General features: G+C 37.6%; 1 protein-coding gene across 1 annotated transcript in view; it reads left to right on the top strand.

The window, feature by feature from the left end:
• The window catches only part of LOC18433688 (alpha/beta-Hydrolases superfamily protein), a 31,261-nt gene extending 8,459 nt beyond the window's left edge, over window positions 1-22,802 (top strand). The window contains exons 2-11 of the mRNA XM_020666706.2: window positions 1,751-2,027; window positions 2,187-2,372; window positions 4,055-4,210; window positions 5,281-5,826; window positions 7,822-10,254; window positions 15,102-15,313; window positions 15,444-15,599; window positions 19,714-19,948; window positions 20,194-20,507; window positions 21,863-22,802. Of these exons, the coding sequence (XP_020522365.2) occupies window positions 1,751-2,027; window positions 2,187-2,372; window positions 4,055-4,210; window positions 5,281-5,826; window positions 7,822-10,254; window positions 15,102-15,313; window positions 15,444-15,599; window positions 19,714-19,948; window positions 20,194-20,507; window positions 21,863-22,154 (4,807 nt within the window). The 3' untranslated portion in view covers window positions 22,155-22,802. The remainder of the gene's footprint in view (window positions 1-1,750; window positions 2,028-2,186; window positions 2,373-4,054; window positions 4,211-5,280; window positions 5,827-7,821; window positions 10,255-15,101; window positions 15,314-15,443; window positions 15,600-19,713; window positions 19,949-20,193; window positions 20,508-21,862) is intronic.
• The last annotated feature ends 590 nt before the right edge of the window (window positions 22,803-23,392 follow it).

Below are 23,392 nucleotides of genomic sequence, written 5' to 3'. Positions count from 1 at the left end.
AGATTTGATGCTTCCATGCAAGAAAATTTGTTGAGGTTAATTTTCAATAAAAAGTTGCCAAAGAAAGGAAGAACTGAAGGGAAGATCCATTGAATTATGGAATGAGGAAAAGATAATGAAAATAAGATTTTAGGAATTAAATTATATATATTTTTTAGGACATTTTGTAAATCTTTTTTTTGTTTGTTTGTTTGAGGAATCTATTTTTGAAGACTTCAGGTAAAAGGATTAAAAAAGATTGAGAAAAGGATTTAAAGAAATACATGATAGGATCTTAGAAGAAAGCAGAAAGGAGATGGAGTTAGGGTTAAAGGGAAAAGAATTAAAAGAATATTGAGAAAAGATATCAAAGAAAGAAGTAATCAGACCTGCAAATAACAGAAAAAAGAGATGGAATTAGGGTTACCTATACAGATCTTTTTCCTGCTTTGGTACTGTGTAAGAAATAAGGGTTGAAGAAAGAAAGACAGACACATGGTAGGGCTGCAAGTCGATTCCATCTTTTGGGATTAGTGGGTGACTAATCACATTACAACTTAGGATACAATGTCACAGTAAATATCCCTTACATGTACAGTGTATACGTTAGTACTTTATACATGTATAATATTTGCTTTACGTTATTCTGAGTATAATAATTTAGAATACTCCCCTTAGACATCACTTTTGTTATAATTTTGGTTGTCTGATCCTCCGTCCTCGAAGTTTTGGATGATTCCTGAACTTTCATCCAAAATCTCCTTTTGTGGCACCTCTCGATATTTCATAATTTGATTTTCAAGCATTTTTAATTGTGCAATGTTAAAAAGAATTCTAAAAATATTTTATTGGATTTTTCAAAGAAAACAGAACATGTCTAGGAGCAATGCCCGTGGTCTAAGGGCATTTTCCATGCTAGGGCCATGGCCAGCCTGTGGTCAGCGCCCCTGCTGAGGTGCTAGGCTCCACCTCTAGCAACTAGGCCTCGAACCCACCTTGAGGTGCTGCCTAGGTGCCCGTAACTGACACCCTTTGGCATATTGCTTGGGACTAGGCAACTCATCTTAGGTCCAACCCAAATCCAAAGCTGTGGCTGATTTTTGAAACTTTGGTTTTGAAAATGGACCTTGATTTAGGCATTGAAAACTCTGCATGATACAATGAACAAAGAATTACCTATGCTGTGGTGTGTATAGACACAGCACATGCTGAAGATTTTCTAGACATGCTCATGGAGGGGACAATATATAGGATCACAAGAGGGAATCTTGGTTCTCCTCATGTGATGAACTTATCAGAGGGATCTGAGAATTGAATCTGTCTGGCGCTAGGAAATTGTGGAGCATCAGCGTTCATTAGGAAGGCACATTCCGTTGCTTCATGGTCGTCGGGAGTTAGTGGTGATCATGTTCTAGGCATTTGCAGGTGGTCACTTGACACCATGGAATTTGCATTTCCCTGGTTCATGTGGATGTGCATTTTCATGTTCTCTTTGTATATCCGGTGGAATGATGTGTTTGAGTTGTGGCTTGATTAATACCTCTATATGATGCTACCCTGTGGCATGTATGGTACAGATTATTTTTCTTTTCCTTCATGTTTCAGTAAATATCATTTTGTTATATATATTATGTATAATCAAAATATTTGTTGCCTATGCTGAGTTCCTATAATTTATACATTATAAAAACCCGGCAAAATCATATTTTGTCTCCTCCTTGAGTTGGTGTGGTCTTGTTATTAAGAGATTTTAATAATTTGATTTATGTAGGTTATTTACAGCTGCTGACAGCGATGATATCTGCACAACTATACAGTACATAAATAGGTCCAGACCATGGTCAACATTGACGGCTGTTGGATGGGGATATGGAGCGAACATGCTGACCAAATATCTCAGTGAATTGGGAGAGAGAACACCCCTCACAGCTGCCGCTTGCATAGACAATCCTTTTGATCTAGAAGAAGCAGTGAAGACATTTCCTTCCCGTATAGCTCTGGGTCAAAATCTTACCAGTGGATTGAAGGATATTCTTCGAGCTAATAAGGTCATTGATCATGCAAACTATAATCAGAATATGTGCTCGTTTTATTTTAATTTTATTTATTCTGTTTTCGTGTTTTCTTCTTTCATAAATTGTGAAATCTGTGTTAGAATTTATTTTGATCCAGACTTAGTCAATCCGACATTTAGCTCATACATGCAGGAACTCTTCCTAGGGAGAACAAAGAGATTTGATGTTGCAGAGGGATTGTCTGCAACATCTCTGCGTGATTTTGAAAAGGCAATATCCATGGTATCTTATGGCTACAATACAGTAGAAGAGTTCTATTTGAAGTCAAGTACAAGGGAATCCGTCGGGAGTTTGAAGATTCCTGTTATCTTCATACAGGCATGTGATACAGTGTCAAAATTCTAGAGCAATTTGTCCTTGATAGATCTGATTCATGTTTTCATATAATTTTGTCTTTGAATTATTTGTGGGTTTTAAAATTCGATGGATGATGCTTTTCTGATTAATATTTATCGTATCTTGTGATGATGTCATGCATGTTTATTTAGCCTCTAGAGTAGAGACGGAATGTTTAATAGCTCTTTGCTGCCTTATGGACAAGTATTTCCCAAAAACAATAGCCCATGTATGAAAATTGAAATTGCAAAGTGCAAGAACAGCAACTTCAGAAATTGAGGGTTCTGGTATATTCTTTTCTTACTAATGAGACTAATTTGTATGAAAGAAGTGCATGAATTGAATATGCGAATGCATAATGGCCTGCAAGACCATGAATGAAAAGTTTTGATTGGTTGCGACAATTTCTTGGGGACAGAAAGAGTTAATAATTCTACAAGAAAAGGAACAGATGTGCACCCGGCAGTGCTTAAAGTGAGAGAGGGCAGTCCAACAGACACATGCATGGTCAGGTTTAATCATGCAATGTGTGCTGTCTAGTAACAGGATTGGCGGTAGGAGTGAATTTTGAAGGAAATCCTTGGTAAAAATAAAGTTTGACCGTTTACATCTTGTACAGAAAAAGCCAGGAAAGAATTGAGGCTCGTTTGCCCATAAATGTAGTACACTAGTGAGTGTAGTTGTATGGAGTCCTATGGACCAAACATTTACATAGAGAACTCGGATCGCTGAAAATATGAACATAAAAGATTGGCAGTGTTATTATAATGTGTTTTTAGTGTGATGCCGTGGGAACTTGATTTTGTGTTTAAAGATGTTCAAATAGGAAATTTGCAACGGTGTGCAACTTTTGGTTTATCATTGCAGCTATCAAGGATGCCAAGCAACGCAAGAGGATCATTCTTTTTGTGTTGTAAAATACTATAGATATTGCATGAGATGTCATAGATCAATGAGTGGATGATTTGCAGCCAAGGATGCTGTGTGATCTTTCTGAATGGCTTGAGTCTTACTAATGGCTTAGCTTGCTTGTGAACATATATTATGTTGATGAGGATCAATATCTTGTAGGTTGAAAGGAACATAATACTTCTCATGGTTCAAGATAAATATGGAAAATCCCTTTGCATAGCAAAGACAGTGATTTTTCCCTCACAAGTTTGATATGCAGAACTAAATTCACATAATACTTCTCATGGTTCAACATAAAAATGGAAAATCCATTTGCATAGCAAAGACAATGATTTTTCCCTCACAAGTTTGATATGCAGAATGATATTCACATGTAGTCATGTTACCAAACATAATCTTATTGCTTTTATAAGATGATAAAAAAATTGTAGAATCTGTTGTTTATGAATGCTGGAGACCTTAATCTCAAGTTCTGAGAATGGCTGTACAGGACATGTGTCATGGAATAATGAATGCATGACTGTAAACGAAAGCTGTAAAGAGAGTACAGCTTCAGGAACCTGTATGAGAAAGATGGTAATTGACAATGAAAATATGGTTTGTTGTACAAGGACTTAGGTTTTGGTCACATTCTTGTTGCTCTTTTCATTTAGCAGTCAATCATTTAAATATATGCTTAAAATCTACATTGAATTATTTGCATCACCCATTTTCTCATCTGTTGTTATTTCACTAATTTTGCATTTTAACAGAGTGATGAAGGTATAGTTCCCTTGTTTTCTGTACCACGCAATGAAATTGCAAGCAATCCATTTACAAGCCTTCTGCTTTGTTCTTCTTTTCCATCATCCAAAGGAACATACAAGGAGAAATCTACCCGTCCATGGTGCCAGAATTTTGTGATTGAGGTATTCTTATTTTCTTCTTCATTTTAAAAAAGTTGTACTTCAGTTTTATGTAACTCATGCATTTATTCATTAATATATGGTTGGTACATAATTAGTGCATAATTGTAATATCGACGGATTGTACTTGTCCTAATGCCCTCTATGTTACTTAAGTTTCTTAAGATATCATTGATGTACATTGATAAACATGATGAAAGGAGAACGTATGGGTTGGTGTGTGTATCTATAAATTGTTGGGATATTTTGAAGGACTGTTAATATTGTTTCAGAAATTCAGTGCTTCCCAAAGTGTTTTCTGGGAAAATATGGTTTATGAATTTGATGACTTGGCCTCTGCTTTGGCACATCCACAATATTGAAGTTTCGATTTGGGCTTCATGAATAGCTTTATTTATCGGATTTCCTTTGTTGTATTTTATTTTCTTATTTGTTCATAAGTAAACAATTATGTAACTGGAACTGAATCTTTTCCTGTTTCTGTTCGCATTTGATTTTGGTTTTTGCTGGCCATATGTTTTCAGATATCCCAACGTGATGAACACTTAGTCGACAGATGTTCTTATAGCCTCAGGCATGTTATGAAGAACTCCTGATCTTTATCCTTGGCATCATCAGTTTGGTGCTGAGGGGAATGAAATGTCTCAAATAGTTTTATCATGTTTTGAAATGGCAGTCTGGAATATTTCAGTCATATCCTGTTCTAATGTAACTAAAATTGGGTGCTGCAGGGTAAACGGAGAGTAAACAATAATTAGTTAAACCTGGCATAGTGTTCTTTTTTATTCTAATTTTATTGAATTTAGCCATTCCAAAACATGCACCGATAATTTTGATGAATTGATCTAGGAATTCCTTTTCCTTTGTAACCATTTGTTGTTGAGAGGGTTTGACTTTCATTTCTGTTTCCCTTTTTCCATTGGCACCAAATGATTGCTTGCTTTTCTCTTGCTGGTCCTTAACACCCACTCTATTCTCTCATGATATACCTCAAGAAACGTTACGAAGCCTGTAATGGAAAACTTGTTTATTTTTTTGGAGGCTTGTTTGATGGAGATTTTTTATTTTTGCAGTGGCTTTTGTCCGTGGAACTTGCACTTTTGAAAGGTCGTCATCCTCTTCTGAAAGATGTTGACATCACCATCAATCCTTCGAAGGGTTTGAGTTTTGTTGAAGGGAGTGCATCTCCACAGAAAATCTTTACTCTGAATGGTATACATGACACTTCAGATCTTCGTTCTTTGTCATTGAATAAGGGTGAGAGTGCTGATCAGGTTTTGAATATTTCGAAAATGGATGTCTTGAACGGATTCGCTGTGGATCCTTCAAGCAATACTTTTGAAGACAGTGATAATCAAGTTAATGGAAGTGCTAATATCCATTTACGATCAAGAAGGCAAACCCAAGAGAAGAGCAACCTAGATAGTGTAGAACAACAAATGGAATATTATGATGGGTTGTCGAAGACTAGCTCCATTAATGACGTTTCAGAAACAGGGGGTGTAGATGGTCCAGAAGGGGATGTGGAAAGAGGCCAGGTGTTACAAACAGCCGAAGTTGTAATAAGGATGCTTGATGTGACTATTCCTGGAACCTTAGCTGAAGACCAAAAGAAAAAGGTATTGTGTAGAGCAAATTATTTGAAGATGACAGGACAACAAAATATAAGTTTGCATTTTGTTGGTTAACGGGTCTGTTTATTTGTTTAGCTCTTTTTGTCTATTATGCTAAATGAATATCAATTCATATGATATTTGATCTGGTCATGTCGAAGACCTTGAAATAATTGTGATCCAATTTGTTCTAAATGTTTGATCATGCTGAGAGTCTCGAGAAATGAAGGATACTCTCTGATTAGGTTTACAATGTTCTGCATATCCTTAAGAAAAATAAAGCAACATAACTAACTGAATGTTCTTTCCTTTGGTCAGTGTGGTTTTGGATTCACAATCTGAGGCATAAGTTTAGTTCTAAACTATTCTGCTCAGAATAGAATTCTGGATTACTGGTTCTATTGTGTAGCTGGTTTAGGGGTTCACACCCCATAACCTAGCAATTTTGTCAAAAACCAAAAAGAAAGATTAAAATTTGTTCAAGTTATCTTGTCCCCAAGACCCAATAGCGAATCAGTATGGGCTCTTTTGCAATATACAGTGAAAGGGCTGACTTTATTAGTTGCATATCTTCAGAGTCTCCATGTAGTTCTACTTGCATTTATTAAGTTTAATTGGTACATTTGATCCATGCAAGTTAATGAAATCCATCAAATTTTAATAGTGGCAATTTTCTCACTGTAGAATATCTGTCTGGTAAGTCATCTCTTGCGCTGCATTGGAAGTCATTATATGCATTCTATTATGTATATCAATAGTTAATTCATCATAATATTATTTCTCCTTAAGACCAGTGGTTGTTGATAGTTTTGATCCAGACTCGTTTCTAACTAACATGTGGGTCCAGATTACGGGGAATTTTATGTTTCACCTGTATGACATTGTGCTTCAATTGTTAAATTTCACCTCGATGAAAGCATAGCCAAAAAAGGGGGGGGGGGTAATCCAGTCTTGATGCATGTGTATTTGGATTGATCGTGTGATTACTTGCCCTTACAGTTTTTTTCCTACTCTATTTTCCTTTTGGTAAATATCTAGTCATCTATTTTCTTTGTTCCCTTTTTATTAAGATCCTTTCTTGAGACATAGCCATTGTCAGTTGCAACTGGCTAGATCGAAAACAAGTTCGAGACCTTGGAACTATTCAGTTCTATTTATTTATGGTCCAGCTGGGTTTCTATTGCATGTTGTTAATACTGCGAAATGATATTAGGTGGGATATGCCATTTGCTTTCTGTGGCTATATAAAGTGGCATATACTCCAATAGATTGATGGAAGATATGTTAAGCATGGCTTGCTAATGTTGGTATGCTCTAGCATTTGCATTTCTGGATTGCATTTACTGCATGCTCGTTGATATTATGATGCACCAATTTCCTGTCAGTGATTGAAATATATGTAGGGATTTATTATTTCCTTCCAGAGGCATTTATTTTCCATGATTGTGTTTTGATAAGTATTCCACATGAGGAAAATTTTAGCTAGATAGAGAATGTTCATGGGAGACTTTCGTAATGCAAAGCACTTGGTGGTGTGCTATTACAAAAAGGACCAATTCTAGTGAAATAGTGCATTGTTTACCACAAAGGCTCAAGAACACAAGTTGCAAAGACCATGTTTTTACTGTCTCTGTGTTTCTGAATAACAAAAGTCATGCCGGAACATGTACCTTTACCTCGCTTGCACTTCATCATGTGGGCATATGTATAAAATCAATTTTCTTCTACCATTGTAATGAGGACTTTTTTTTATATTCTCATTTGCATAAAAGACTATCAATGAGATCTATTATTTTTCATGGCTTCCTGTTAGTTATTTATATCAGATAGCTTCAGAAGATTGGAGCTCAATGTTTTTTGAAATTGTAACCATTTTAACCTTGGCTTATTCCTTTTGGACATGCTTTTGGATCTGTATATACCTTCTCTTACTGGATTTCTTGACTACCTCATTGTCTCAATAAAGAAAAAAAGGACCTGATGTTCTTTTATGCTCCCCAGGTTTTGAATGCCGTTGGACAGGGAGAAACACTTATGAAAGCTTTGGAAGAAGCTGTGCCACCAGAGGTTCGTGGAAAGTTAACATCCGCTGTAAATGAAATTGTTCAGGCTCAGGGGAAAACTTTGAATCTCACTGGGCTCATGAAGACCCGTTTGTTCCCCAACATAACATCAGAGATGAAATCCAAAGTTCAGGACAAATCAAGAGAAAAAAGTTTCACTTTTGGAAACCTTTCTTCAGATCAGTCAAATAAAGTTTCTCATAATGAAGGGAAATCCTCACAGGGGGATAGTGAATCAAGGTTGCAGGAAGACCAGAGGAATCTCCCATCTACTTCTCATAATGACATGCCAAGTTCTTCTAATGGCAATAAATCTGGTGAAGAACAGCATTCTCTGAAAAACCCATCAGGATTAGAATCTAAAACTTCATCCAATATTCGAGAAGATTCAGGCCTATGTGATACTAAGTCTGGAGGGGATGGGATTACTTCAAGGGTTGATTCTTTGGATGACACGGCAGTGATTCCTGGTGACAATAAACATGCACAAGAGGAAACAGTTCAAGCTTCTGGGAATGTTGAAAGTGGCTTGGAAAGCAACAAAGATGCAGAAAAACCCAATAGTAGTCAAGGAATTGAGAAATCAAGTGGTGGCCAAGAGGCTTCAGAAGAACCTTGGAAAGGGAATCAAAACAATGATGAAACAGGCAGGGTTTCTGCAGATGATTCCTTGTTGAAGAAAGAACCAAGTGATGCTCAGAAAAATGAAGAGAAACAGTCCATCACGGATCAGAATAAAGGAAATCCCATGGCCACAAAAGATGAAGGGCAGATGTCATCTGTTCTTTCATTCGAATCCCCAACTATCAGTGTCACTCAAGCTTTAGATGCCCTTACAGGACTTGACGACTCAACCCAAGTGGCAGTTAATAGTGTGTTTGGAGTAATAGAGAATATGATTGACCAGCTGGAAAAGGAAAACCAGGACAAAGATGAAAAAGAGGACCAGAAAAATGGTGTCTTGCCTAAGAGACAGCTCAATTGTGAATATAAGTCTGGGGGAAGTGAAGATGATGCAGAAGTACATGGCTCCAGTCGTGATGTGGACTCTGATGGTAGTTCTTCAAATAACTTTCTGAGGAACAACAATAATCCGGTTGCTAACCCACGTGACGATCACTTAGATGAAAAGGGACAAGAGACTGTCTCCCATAACAATAATACGTTCTTGAAGAGAAGCATGGTTGGGGACAAAGGAAATCCAGTAATCAGTGGTAAAATGACAGAGGAAACTAAGAATGATACTGCTAGTTGTTTGGATAGGCAAAAGGCCGACTGTATGAAGCATGGGTTGGGACATTATAGAGTTCTCCCAGAAAATTCAAGGTCTGTTAGGTATGTATATAATTTTCCATTACAGATAACAGTGAATCCGTATGGGAATTACTCGTACAAAGGATACAATACACAAAATGCTTTGTTGGATAAGTCATACAGAAAACAGCTGGACATGAATTCGACAAATGACCTTTTCCTTGAGTACTTTCCAGAAGAAGGTCAGTGGAAGCTATTGGACCAAATGGGGCATACAAGCGACTCTGTAAAAGATGTACCAATGTATAGAAATATTAAAGATAACGATATTAAAGATAACGATATTAAAGATAAAAACCAACTGAAAGATTCATCTTTTCGAGAGGCTGATACTAAGAGATATATTGAGCCCGCTTATGTATTGTTGGATAACGAATCTATTCAGTGGTCAGCAGATGGCAATATAGAAACAGATGAGTTTTCCTCGAAAGCAATACAGAATGCTGATACTGTTGAGGAACTGATGCTTGCAGTGAAGAAAATTGTCTTGGACGCTATCAAAGTGGAAGTGGCTCGCAGGATGGGCTTGCCTGGTACAGAAACAGCGGATTCAACTCTTGAACATGAACTGGAGGATGTAGCAAATGCCATCTCACTCACAGCCAAAAATGATTTTCTAGATTTTCAAAAAGTTAAATTAAAATCTAACATGGATTCAAGGAACACTTTAGCATGTAAAAGTAGTGCATGTATGGATAATTTTACTCTTAATGGGGCGCATATTGTGGAGGCCATCTCATCTGCCACCAAGGATGCCACACTTTTGGGGAAAATTCTGCCAGTAGGGGTCATTGTTGGATCCGTTTTGGTGGCTTTAAGAAATTTTTTCCATGTAATTACTGAATTTGAATACTTAGATAAGAGCCACACATCATGTTTGAATGGTGAGGTTCACAATGTGGTGGAGAATTACCTTAGTCAAAATAGTGATTCTAAATTTGGCTCACTAAGTGGTCGCACAAAGATGGATGAGTCAAAAGTACTGAACAATAAGAATGTCATGGTAGGAGCTGTTACTGCTGCCCTTGGTGCCACTGCTGTAGTGGCACATCATCAGGTAATTACATGGAAATTTACTTTAACTTAAGTATGACAATTTTTTTTTTTTTTCCCCATATAATTTGCCTTTTTCGCATACAAATTGGAATATGGAGTTTAAAGTGAAGGAAGTCAGAGGAGATATATATGGAAAAATTCTAAAAAGTAGATATTTAGCCTCTATGTATGGCTACCTGCTATCATAACTTTGTTCTTCTTTTGCATTTTACACACCAGATAATTAAACCTCATGTTTGAATAGTTATTGAATATGAAGTGTTTAGCAATTTTCTTGCAGTATATCTCCCATTGTGTCTTTGTATTTCCTAGAGTACTTTCCCTCTGTCGATGCCGGTTCTCAACAATTCAAAAGCAACTTTGATCATGCTGACTGATGCACAGCTCTAAAAGTTGTGGAGCCTGACCAGCCTGGGCTTCTGCCTGAGTCAGCTAGAGGTCTAGCCATCTCACCTAGGGTGAGGCAGCTTGCCCTAGGTAGCCAGGTACCTGGTGCTCGCCTTCAAGTCATTCATAATTGGGGAAAATGCCCTTGTTTAAGGGCATTTTAGGTTGTCTTCCCACTTTTTAGGCAGGAGGAACTTTGGGTAAGTATATTTCCTAGCCTTGCTTTTGTGTGTTAAACAAATTAAACTAGATTAGTGAGATTGAGATTGATTCTTTTTTCTTATGGGTTGTTTTGAAGATTTTGATTGGATCAGAGATCATTGTGTAACTTCAAGAAGGGTTAAAAGAGAAGTTTTCGAGCTACTTGCGTCAAAGATTTTTCTCAAGCCATTGTTAGTTGGGTCATCATCATCACCAGAGCATTTTACTAACTATTTGGGGTCGGCTATGCGAATCCTGATCTGCCATTGTACTCTATCAAGGGCCATATCCTCAGTGAGGCCATAAATCCCCATATATTTTCTCATTAATTTCATCCATGTCCTTTTGGGCCTATCCTTTGCCCGTTTTGAGCCTTCCACTTGAACCAACTCATACCTCCTAACAGGTGTTGTACTGAGTCTGCGCTGCACATGGCCAGCCCACCTAAGTCTACTTTCTCTCATCTTATCGCCAATTGGAGCCATACCTAAGTTCTCCCGAATGTATTCATTTTGAATTTTATCCACTCTTGTATTGTCACTCATCCATCACAACATCCTCATCTCAATTGCACTCATCCTATGGGTATGTTGTTTCTTGACTGTTGAACATTCTGCCCCATAAAGCAAAGTTGGTCTCACAACTGTCCTATAGAACTTCCCTTTCAGCTTTATTAGTATGTGGCCATCACATAAAACTCCGGCTGCACATCTCCACTTCGCTCACCAGGCTTTAATTCTATGTGTGACATCTTCCTCAATTTCTTCATTTTCCTTGATTATCGACCCAAGATATCTAAAGTGTGCTCTTTATGGTATTTCTTGACTATCAATCTTAAATACTTCCTCGTCTCTTCTCCTATTATTACTAAACTCACATTCCATATACTCTGTCTTAGTCTGGCTAATTTTAAAACTTTTAAATTTTAGAGCATCCCTACAAAGTTCTAACTTTGTATTGACGCTGCTTCAGGGGTTATCGATCAAAATTATGTCATTTGCGAACAACATACTCTATGGTATGTCATTTAGTAGGTGCCTAGTTAAGTCATCCATAATTAAGACAAAGAGGTATGAGCTCAATGCTAGTCCCTGATGTAGACCTATTGTTACTTAAAACTCACTTGTCTTTCCTCTAGTTGTTCGCACACTAGTTAATGCTTTCTCGTACTTATTTCTCACCAAGTCAGTATAGTATCTGGAGAATCCTTTGGTTTGTAACACCCACCAAATTAAATCTCGAGGTACTCTATCATAAGCTTGTTTAAATCAATAAAGGCCATGTGAAGGTATTCTTCCTTTGCCCTAAACTTCCCAATCAGTAGCCTAAGTAGGATTGTTGACCGGGTGTGTTGGTTTATTGGTTCCCTTAACCCAAATACCTTTTTCATTTCTATGGATGTAACTTTGCCTTTCTTTGCTTAGGAGAACGTGGTAAACACCACACAAATAGAAAGATTAAGTTTCAGGGTTTTGTGTCCCAAAACCCAGTTGTCCTCACCGCCATCTTCCCTACTTGAAATTTTGGGCTACCTCATGCAATAGGCAGCTTCCCAGATGGGCAAACGGGTGAACATATTAAACTTGTGTTTAAAAAGTTGTTGACTTGGGCTCAGCCCTGTCTGAGTCACTTTTTGAGTTCGGATGAAAAACGCCAAATTTTGGGTGTGTCTCGAAAGGTGCGGTTATGTACAATTCTAAGGTATAAATTCAAAATTCTCCCTTTTTTTTAATTAATAACTAGAATTTCTACTTATAATTGCCACAATATAATGCAAAAATAAACCTACTACAATCTAGGATCTTTAACTCTTACTACCAAATGAAAACTTCATTCAAAATTGAATTCAAACTTACCATATGAATCTAATACAATTAAGAATTTTAATCTAACTAGGATTCCTTGTCCAAGTAGGAATCCTAATTTAAATTAGACTTCCAATGCAATTAGGACTTCTAAAACAAATATGAATCGAGAACTGAAAAAATAAATTGCTAAACAAAACTGGGGAGACTGATTGAAACTTTGCTTAGGGGTACCCGCCCACACCTGATTACCAAACTAACGACTCATTATGATCCTTTGGTCCTACTAAATCCTCGGAACAGGGAAGCACCTAGGGCAATACCCTCTAACGAAACTGGGGCTGAGAGCATCGACTAGAATTTGGGTCTCTTTTCAACCCTTAACCTCGGGTTATACCACAAACGTACCAACCTTGGCCTCAAAATGGGCTGGGCATGCCCCTCCTTTCAGGGTGGACTGGTTGGCATACCACCCTATATGGAGAGAGAGAGAGCGGCCTGGAGGAGAGGAGAGGAGATAGAAAGGTCTGAACTTAGATGGTGGGAATGAGGGGAGGACTCTCTTTATATAGGCTTCAATGGCCCTAGGGTAATGCCCATCTCAATTGGGATACAGTTTGACCATATGATTTCTGGAGAATCTGTGAGGTGAGAGGCAAAACAAATCCGAGCCATCCATTCATAAAATCAACCATCATGATTAAGAAGGAATCTAGAAGCCTTATCCTCTTTGACCGATATCTACTCCTAGTTAACCTAGGATAAGACCAATCAAAACTTATCTTCTATTTTGACTGGAGTTTCTTCTCTTACAAAACTTTATAGAAATTCAAAGTTAAATAGTCTTGGTTAATTTTCAAAATCATATGAATAACTCCTAACTAATTAAATCTAAAATACCATAATCTCACAAAGTCCCTAAGGGAACATTTCCCAAACAAGTGGGAAACCTTCCCCCTACAACTGGAGAGTGTCACCTAGTGTGGGACGTCTAGCCCATGTGGGCCCCACATCCCACCCCTTGTGGATCCCCCATGTGTGGGAGCTGGGCCCATGGTCCGCCACGTGGGTCCCACTATGCCCCTACAAGTTTCCAAAATATCGATACTGCACTTTTAGGGGTTTTTTATGCATAAAATAGTTTTGTTAAAATCTGAAAAATATTTAAAAAGCACATGAACATAAAGACATCTGGAACAATATTTATAATGTTCTTTAAAAGTCTAAAACACTCTGAAATCGCTCTAGCAGTGGTTTGGTATTAGTAGTAAAAAAACAGTGAATGGTAAGGCACTCCACTTGTGCTAGAATCCGTGATCCACAACTATCTTATCAAACCAACCCAATGGGACCCATGACTTGCAGTTATACGCAGAGGCTCATGATTGGCCCATCAAAGCTAGGCAATAAATAGTGAAGCCACAGGCCTAGTATGTAAATTACAGGTTCCCCCGAAGAGCAAGTCACATGTACGTATCACTATAGTGCAAGGGGATACTCTTTATGGACATCTACATGTATTCCTCTATAGGGTTTCTTCATTGAAAGTGACTGTCATATGTATGTGTCGTGTAGAAGTTTGTTGAAGATTGAACCTTGCTCTCACAAGCTTACAACCACACATAGGATATCACAAAACTCTCTTGGTATGCACATATTGCCCCTGGGCCTCTCTCTGACCTCAACAAGGGGTGATCCTCTAGAAAACCCTCAACAATAGTGCATATGCCTAGGGGAAAGGGTTTTGGACATGATTTGACCCACAGACCACCCAACTCTAGGTCAGTCAACCAACATACAGTCCCACTGAACTGTACAGTTCACTATATTTCTTATTTTTTTATGTGCTCTCACTGGTTTTAAATGCCACATACCCTAACAAGTCTCCAAGCCCTGGTCTGCCTGAGCTTTTTACCCAGGGACTTGGCCAATTTGGACTATCGACTTGGCCGAGCTAGTGGCTGACTCGGGCTTGAGACCCCTGATGGATTTGAGCTTGACTTCTTGTTTTCAAACACTACACTTGGCTGATGCCGGTCTTCATTCTATTTTGTAATGTGAATTAATTTTTTATCTTTATCTTTGATAATATGATTTCATTCATGTGTCTAGCACGGTTATATATTCATTAATTTGAATGTAAATATGCAATTGTATCATGCCATCAACATTATAAAAGGGCCTGAAATAAAAATATTTTAAAATTGAAATTGGATTGTCATTTTCTTAGTTATAGTATTCTACCTGACTTTCTTGATTCTGTGGCATATTTTTTTGTTTTTATGAATTGTAGCTGCAGTATGCAGTTATGTTAACCGTCAGGGAAACAGTATGTTTTCAATTGTTGCATACCTTATCAAATCTCTATGTTATTCATTTGGATATGCGACCTACTTATTTTTTATGCATGTTCCGTGGTTTTCTTACATTCTACTGACTAAATTGGGAATTACAGAAAATGAAGAACTCCGAAAGTCATGAGAAGACTGAGATGCCATCTAATGCAAAAATAGGGAAACGAGATTCAGAAGATGAAGGTGGAATAGTTGTTGATTCAGTTGAGGAAAAGAGCAAACATAGTTTAGTAAGTAGCATTGCAGAGAAAGCCATGTCCATTGCTGCTCCCGTGGTTCCTACTAAGAGTGATGGGGGAGTTGACCAGGAAAGGTTAGATCGCATGTTTATTTTCTTACCTGTTGTTGTCACTTTTTTACTTTATATGTTCTTGAGTTTTTTAAGGCTTGGATGATGATGATGGTGTTCTTGAGTTTTTGAGTTGAAACATTTGAGCATGCAGGTTGGTGGCCATACTTGCAGACTTGGGACAAAAAGGCGGAATATTGAGGCTGATTGGGAAGGCTGCCCTACTATGGGGTGGATTACGTGGTGCTATGAGTTTGACTGACAGGCTAATAATGTTCTTGCGTATAGCGGAGCGGCCCTTGCTCCAGAGGTATGGATGATTATAAGAGTTTTCTTGCAGTCTCATCTGTGTACTGTCCTTACCTTTTGAAGATTATTTAAAATTTAAATTTCTTAAAATTGTTCATTCATACATTAAAATTTTCCCTATAGAACTTTCGAGTACTTTCGGAGTTTTCCTTTAACGATAGTAATTAATTATTTATAGAAAAAGAACTACTCCTTCGTAGACATTGCTTAGACTGGTTGTATATGCCGTTTATATTCTAACTGCCGCTAGCATGAAAGTCTTGTTTACAAAGTTTTACTTGTCTTTGTTTGTCTGATGCAAGTATTCTAATTCCTTTGTCCGTAAGATCAATTATAAGAAGATTCATTTTCGAGAAGGTCATTTCTTATCATTTTTTAAGGCATAAGATTTTTGCATAGTTCATATGCTCATTTTGTAAAATATGTTATCAAAGCCAACTATAAAGAATATGCAAAATACAGATCCCAATTGTGCTGGAATAGGTGAAGATCCTTATCATTTAGAATGTATAACATATGCTTGCCGGTCAGGTTACATGGTACTCTGTACTTAACAAATATGCAAATGGAGCATGACACATTATCTAGGTACTCTGTACTTAACAAATATGCAAATGGAGCATGGCACATTAAGTGACACCACATATATAATAAATACTGGCTGTAACAACATAATGCATAATCTGGCACCATTTTGGGAACTGATCTGTGGTGCCACAAGTATCCTGAGATTTACAACCAAGAAGTTTCAATAAATGTCCTTGCAGGAGTTAACGATAATCTGTTTGTATTGTTTTGGCCTTTCATGGCCACTCAATAGCTATTAGAGTAAAGATAACTGCAATTTGATATATGGATGACCCATGGGAAGAGAATCTATAGTTAACTTTAGAACATAAAGAATAGAGTCTAGAATCTAGATCTGGATGATTCGATCAAATGGACATCCAGAACAAGTTCCAATCAGCAATGAATCAATGACAGTTACAAGTGTACATTTTATTAGTCTGTAAGCATGTCTAGTCGAACCATTCCTTTGAGGAGTGCCTTAAAATGAAGCAACGAGTGGAGTTCTTTGTTTTGGAGGAAATCGTAGCTTAATTCCATCCTTGCACATATTTTAATTTTAATTGAAGCTTTCAGGAAAATCTTGTGATACTAGGTGGATGGTTTGATAAGAGTCATTCTTGATAGGATGCTCAAAACTCTTATGAAGCCCATGGGCATTTGTGAGGCTATGGATGCAGAAGTGAGAGCCTTGTTGACAGGCCATAGGGTTTCTCCCCAATTCTTTTAGGATTTTATGATAGTGGAAGGTGTTTCACATATTGAACCCATGGGGAGACAGAATGTACCTTAGAATATCTAGTATGATGGAGGAAATATTCAAGATCTGAAGGATTTGCCCATCTCTTACTCTTGTATGTTTCATATTAATACCTCATGAAAAATTGAGAAATACTCATGAGGAGAAAGTTGTTTTTGCTTAATTCACATTTCTTATGATCTTGGTTTGTTAATGCTAACCCAAGTTTGAACTCAGTCTGTCATTAGATCGGAGTCAAACTGATGATCTGGTGTGGGCATGGGTGGGGTCGTTTAGAATTTCTGTGTTAGAAAAACCCTTCTTTTCAAATGCAACATGGCCAGACTCCATTTGGCTTTTTTTCTAAATCTATATGACAATGGTCTGGTTTGGGTACACCCATCATTCCCTGAGACAACACATTGGGCTTACAAACTATTGTGTTGACGTCAGAACCTTAATAAAAGTATGAAATGTATGTGGCCCAGCTAAAATGTCCCTACTCCTACATGTAATTTTAATAGTTTATACCAGAGTTCAAGAAAATGGGTGACTTGAACTCGTCCGAGTCACTGGGACCCGGCAGGGTGCTGGATCCAGATGAAAAGCTCCAAAGTTTCGGCGAGTCTCTCTTGAGTCCCGGTCTCCTGTGTTTCTTACCTAGAGACTTGGCTGAGTGATTTGCTAACTCTCGTGAGTTAGAGGCTCACTCTGGCTCGTGACCGTGTTTGTTTTAAAATGCTTGTTTGTTAGTTATACAAAAGGATTTTTATGAGTTAGTATAAACGTTACTCTGATTGATGAGATGGAATTTTCCCCAATGTTCTTCTTAAGTAAGTCTTTGACAGGTCTCATCTGTTCTGGTGCAAAACATTTTGATTTTACCCTTTTAGTCTTTTTTAATACGCAGAAAATTAGAACATGTTGTCATCTCAAAATTTAGTATAGGTTCCTTTTTTTTTTTTAAAAGGAAATGAACCTGTCAGAACCTAAAAGCTTTTTGACACCATATGTTTACAATAGGTTCTGTCGTATCTTTTTAAATAAAATGGGAACCTGTCAAATTCTGATAGGCCTTAAGTATTGAAAGACCTATTGGAATAGGGTAGGATACATTTTTATCTTTTGCGTTATTGGATTTTATAGTGGTGTTATCAAGATTGGACTGGCCATTGGTAAATGGTTTGCACCTGTCAAAATCAGTTTGATTGTCATTGGGCAAGATTTCTGGAGGAAAAAAAAAAGAAGGGAAAATAGTCAAGCGATATGAAATATAATGTAAAAAGCACATTCTTTTCAAAGTTGTTTTGTCGGATTCAACCATACTATATTGGCCCAACAAATCCAGCGGTGGTTTGATCGGTTTTGGTGCAAACCCCATTTTGCTCTGGCTAGGAGTGGCCAATGCACCAGTGAATGATAGGACCAGTCGAACTAGCTAGCTTGATGCGGTCAGTCCGGCCATTTGGGACTGGGCAAAAGGGATCATGAGGAGCAAAAGTGGAGGCAACTTGGAAATTTGAGTAGTTGGAATACATAGAACTGCAATGGGAAAGGCTGCAACTTGGAAATTTGAAACTATGGATATTTGCATTTTTATATTTATATTCGGTATTGGTCTTCATGGAACTAAAAGTTTGAAAATTTCAACCGGATAAGAACGCATAGCGTTTGTAAACTTCGGGTTCACAACAGACCTTTCTGATCCGAAAGGCCAGTTAAAATTCGACAGTTTTGATTTCTTTGAAAGATAAAGCGACAATCTGTTGTAGACATACATTGTTGAAAGTCCTATCAGGTTCCTGCAGGTTTTGTTTTCTTTAATAAGTAAACAGGCCACCGATTGCAAACTTTGGGATTTCAGTGGGCTGTGATTTTCTTCGCATAAATAAAAAAAACAATTATAGGGTAAATAGAAAGTTCTGAAGCAGCAAATGCATATGACCTTTTGGAGGCTTACTTGTGTAAATCAATTGGGGTAAGTAATACTCTTTTAGTATGATTGAGTTTGTCGGAAACACAATAGTAGAAGTGCAAAAGTAACATTCAAAATCAGACACTGCGTAACATTTGGCTCCAGTTCATGCCAGTGTGATGTGAATTCTTATTCCAAATTTGAACTATAGTCCATTTGATCTTGGTCATGATCGAATGCGTAGTATATCTCTTCCTGAAAACATCTGGTTGAATCCAAACATTCTTTTGTATGTGCTATTGACAAGAAACCACTTCTCTATTTACTCATGCGCAACGGTTCCATCAGTAGTCTTGGACAACTCTGCTTGGTATTGTTGTAATTTAAAGGCTTTTTTGGATGAAGCGCTCAAGTCGCTTCTTAGAGCCGCCATATTGGGAATGGGTGCCTGTTTTTTACCCCATCCCCAATATGTCAGGTTCACATACAACACCTACACAATGGGATAGGTTTTCTGTACCAAACTCCTTATATTGAGGTGCTTGTGATAAGCCAGTGCTATCTGCAACTTTGACTTTAGCATTTAGTCTCATGAACTGAAGTTCTTCATGTTTTTATGCTTTCTGTTGTTTTGTTTTTTTTAAAAAAAAGAAAAAAGAAGAGAAAATAAAAATGTAACGTTTGGAGATAACCTGTAGTTCTAAATCATACTGTGGATCTCATATTATATGCTTTTTCAATCACCTCTGGGTTGCATGCGTCAATTTCTTTATTTTGCCTTCTTATTCATGTCTTATGTTCCTCATTTTGTGCATGTTATGCTCTAATATTATCTAATTCCTTTGAAAATGAGATAATCATTTTCATAATTATCTTACTATCTTGGTTTTGTAGGATTCTTGGGTTTGTCTGTATGGTGTTGCTTCTATGGTCCCCAGTTGTTGTTCCACTACTTCCAACTTTTATACAGAAGTGGACCAGGCAAAGTTCAGCTGGAATTGCTGAATACATTTGCATTATAGGGCTATACATTGCTATTGTGATCCTTGTCACGATCTGGGGTAGAAGGATTCGAAGCTATGAAAATCCACTTCAGCAATATGGGCTGGAGCTAAATTCACCATCTAATGTATGAAAACATCGTACTTTTGTTGTGGCAAAATTTGTCTTTTGGAAGATGATACTTGTAGCATTTCAGGAAACTTGAAATTCACAAAGCCCAGACAGAAAAGAACAAGCCCTAACTTAATGTTGTCACTGAATTTGTAGTTTCTAGTATCCACCTCTGATTTCGAACCTTTTCTTTTTCTGTTGTATTCTTTTATGTTTTTTCATGCTTCTGATGAAAGACTAATGTGTCTTTCTTATTCACAGTTCCATGATCTTCTCAAGGGTTTGGCAGCAGGCGGGGGACTTGTTGTATTGATCCATCTGATGAATGCTACACTTGGTTACTCAAAAGTCACTTCGCCGTCCTTTCTTACTCCATCGCCGTCGAGCATGCTTGATGGGTTCAGGGCCTTTAGAAGCATGCTACTTCTCTCTGCAAAAGGGTTTTTCACAGCAATTAGCATCGCCGCTGTGGAAGAGCTACTTTTCAGATCATGGCTTCCTGAAGAAATTGCTGTTGATATTGGGTATCATAAGGCTATTGTGATTTCTGGGCTAGTTTTTGCTCTCTTTCAGCGGTACTCTCTCTCTCAAAATCTACTATTCGGGATTAGTACTGCTATCTTCCTCCTAGTGTGTGGGTTTAGTACCTTAAGGCGTTTATGTTGGACACTTTTGGAACCCTGATCGTGCAGAAAATGCTGCAAACAGTAGCTCTTTGATAATATCTGTAGGGAACAAAAACCTATTTTCCCTCGATACATAAAAGGGATGAATATCCCTAAGGGCGCACACCCCAACTGGCCCTTTAGCATATATACTTTAAACCATACCCTATTTTTTCACGGCCTGTGTGAGTCAACTGACATGAGATCCCTGAGTTTATGTTAACTCAAGCTTGGGTGAGGTATTCAAATTTTGAATTAAAGCTACCAAAATTAATACCAAACAATGTTGTGGGGATTTTAGTAGTATATTGAACTTGGTCTCAAGCTGGAATCTTGACGGCAGAATGAAAAAGTTCCTTCTAAAATTAAAATACCGCTAGTTTTTCTTGAAAATTGAAACACAGGTACATGACCAAGTCAGGACTGAATTTAAGTTTGAGAAAATATCTCCATACCCCTAATTTTTAGGTTTCATTTCATAATAGACCTAAGGTTTTAAAAGATATCTTGGGGCATAAAAATTGTAGATTGTATTTCTTCTAACCGCTTTAGCTAATTTAAACCTGTTTTGTTAGGTCAAACAAATCTTAAAAAACATGCCTTTTCTAAGAGTCATCCTCCCAAACTTCTAGAGAGAAAAGGACTTCATGGAGGTGAGAGGTTACCGGGAGGAGAGAGAGAGGTGTTTGGAAAAACACAGGAGGAGAGAGAGTGAGAGACCCAGGAAAAGAGAGAGAGAAGTTTGGGGTATATAAGTGAAGAGAAAGAAATGATTGGGTTTAGAAAGAGCATGTCTTTCGCATAGTTGTTTAGGTTAAAAAAAAGGTTTAAAGTGGCCAGGGGTTTAGCAAATACATTTTGAAATGTTGGGTTTATCAAGAAATAAAATCTAAAAATAGAGGATATGGAGATATTTTCTCTTTTAAGTTTTTTATACATTTGAGTCTAACCTACTCTCTTGGGCCTATTTGGATGAACTCGCACAATCAAAGGGGTTATTTCTTAAAGTCTCTTAATTTTTATTCCAGGCAGTCTAAGGGCCTGCACATACACACACACACTCCCAAACACACATGCAGGCACACACACATATGCGCATGTGCACGTACAGACACAGACATACACACACACATACACACGCAAACACACAACTGGATGATGGAACATGAGTTCTACTTGGCTTACTGTTTAGGGCAAGCAAATAGTTGCTGCTTGACATTGAAAGGTTCTCATCAGAAATCTTGTTTCGTCAATTTTTATTGCAGGTCCCTGTCCGCAATACCCGGGCTATGGTTGTTGTCCTTGGCCATGTCAGGAGCCAAGGAAAGAAGCAAAGGCAGCCTTTGCTTAGCTATAGGAATACATACAGGCCTTTTAGTTACCAATTTTATTCTGCAAACCATTGGCATCTTCACATATCGACCGGACACCCCTATTTGGGTAACAGGTAGTTGTCCATGGCACCCATTTGGTGGTGCATTTGGTCTAAGCTTATCAGCAATATTAGCCATCATTCTTTATCCTCGGCAACGTGTTCCAAGGAAGCTGATTTCATGATGTACGAAATAGAATTTCTGGGAAATTTAGTTGTGGAATATTTGTAAAATAGTGCAGCCAGAAAATCGGTTGATCAAGAGCTTGATTGGTGGTAACTAAAGAAAATATAGGAGTGAGAAGTTTGCATGGTTCAATCAAGAGTGTGATTGGTGATAGCTGAAGAATCTTGGAGGGGTATGGAAGTGAAAAAATTGGCCATATCCAAAGAATTATTTGGTCAACTGTCGCAGTGAAAATTTTGGCCATATTCGATGAACAGCCAGACTGCTGATACCCAGAGCATGTAGATTCGTTTCCCATTAGTTAATTCAAAATCCTCCTGGTTTCAACTTATTAAATGGCTGGCAACCCATACAGGTGGGTGTTTTCTTACGTGGTCCCCAAGCTGTAGAATTTTTGTTTTGTATTCATTTCGCTCTTTAATGTTCATCAAGAAGGGGTTTATAAAGTTAGACCCCTATAGAGGTTCAAAGGCTTGAAAGGTCGAAACCATGAGGACCACAGGATGCGATGGATGTATATTGTGAAAAATAAGATATCTTGTAGATGCAGAAAACTGTGAATATGTTTGTCTTTGCTTGCATATACTGTCCCCTGTCCATAGCCACCTTATTTGCTAAATGAATATTACATGAATGTTGCATAAAATATTGGCTGAATTTTGTTAGAAATGTGCTTGTTTGGGAACACAGGACAGGACTGTTTAAAAAGTTAACCAATTCTTTCATAATAACAATAGAAACAAAAATGGATTCCATTGAAGGGGAATGAGTATCAGGATACTTGTATATATTGTGTAGTATGCTGTAACTACCATCAGCACTACTTTTGCAGGAAAGGATGGCTGATGTTTAGATTTATATCGAAGTACGATTGCGGAAAATGTTACTCGTGGCCTGATGAATGCATGCTGCTTGTGCACGCTACAAAATTACAAATTAACAAATATCAAGATCCCAGTATTGAAATGCAAAGGTAATCTGTGGCATCTGTTGGTATTGCTACAGTTTCCCATCTTAAGAAGGTATGTTATTCCTCCTCTTGATGTTCGAAGTTTGTGAAAAAGTAATTGACAAGACTCGTCAAAAAAAAAAAAAAAGGAGAGTAAGAAATTGAAACTTTTGAGCAGAGAGAAGACACATTTCCGTTGGCGTAAAACCTAATGATAATGTAGAAGTGTAAAACCTAATGATAATGTAGAATACAAGTCCATTTGTAATTTACATGATGATTCAACT

The sequence above is a fragment of the Amborella trichopoda genome, chromosome 12 (genome assembly GCF_054954075.1).
Source record: "Amborella trichopoda isolate Santa Cruz 75 chromosome 12, AtrichopodaSantaCruz75HAP2 v2.0, whole genome shotgun sequence".
NCBI lineage: Eukaryota > Viridiplantae > Streptophyta > Magnoliopsida > Amborellales > Amborellaceae > Amborella > Amborella trichopoda.
This window is presented reverse-complemented; position numbering and strand designations above follow the sequence as displayed.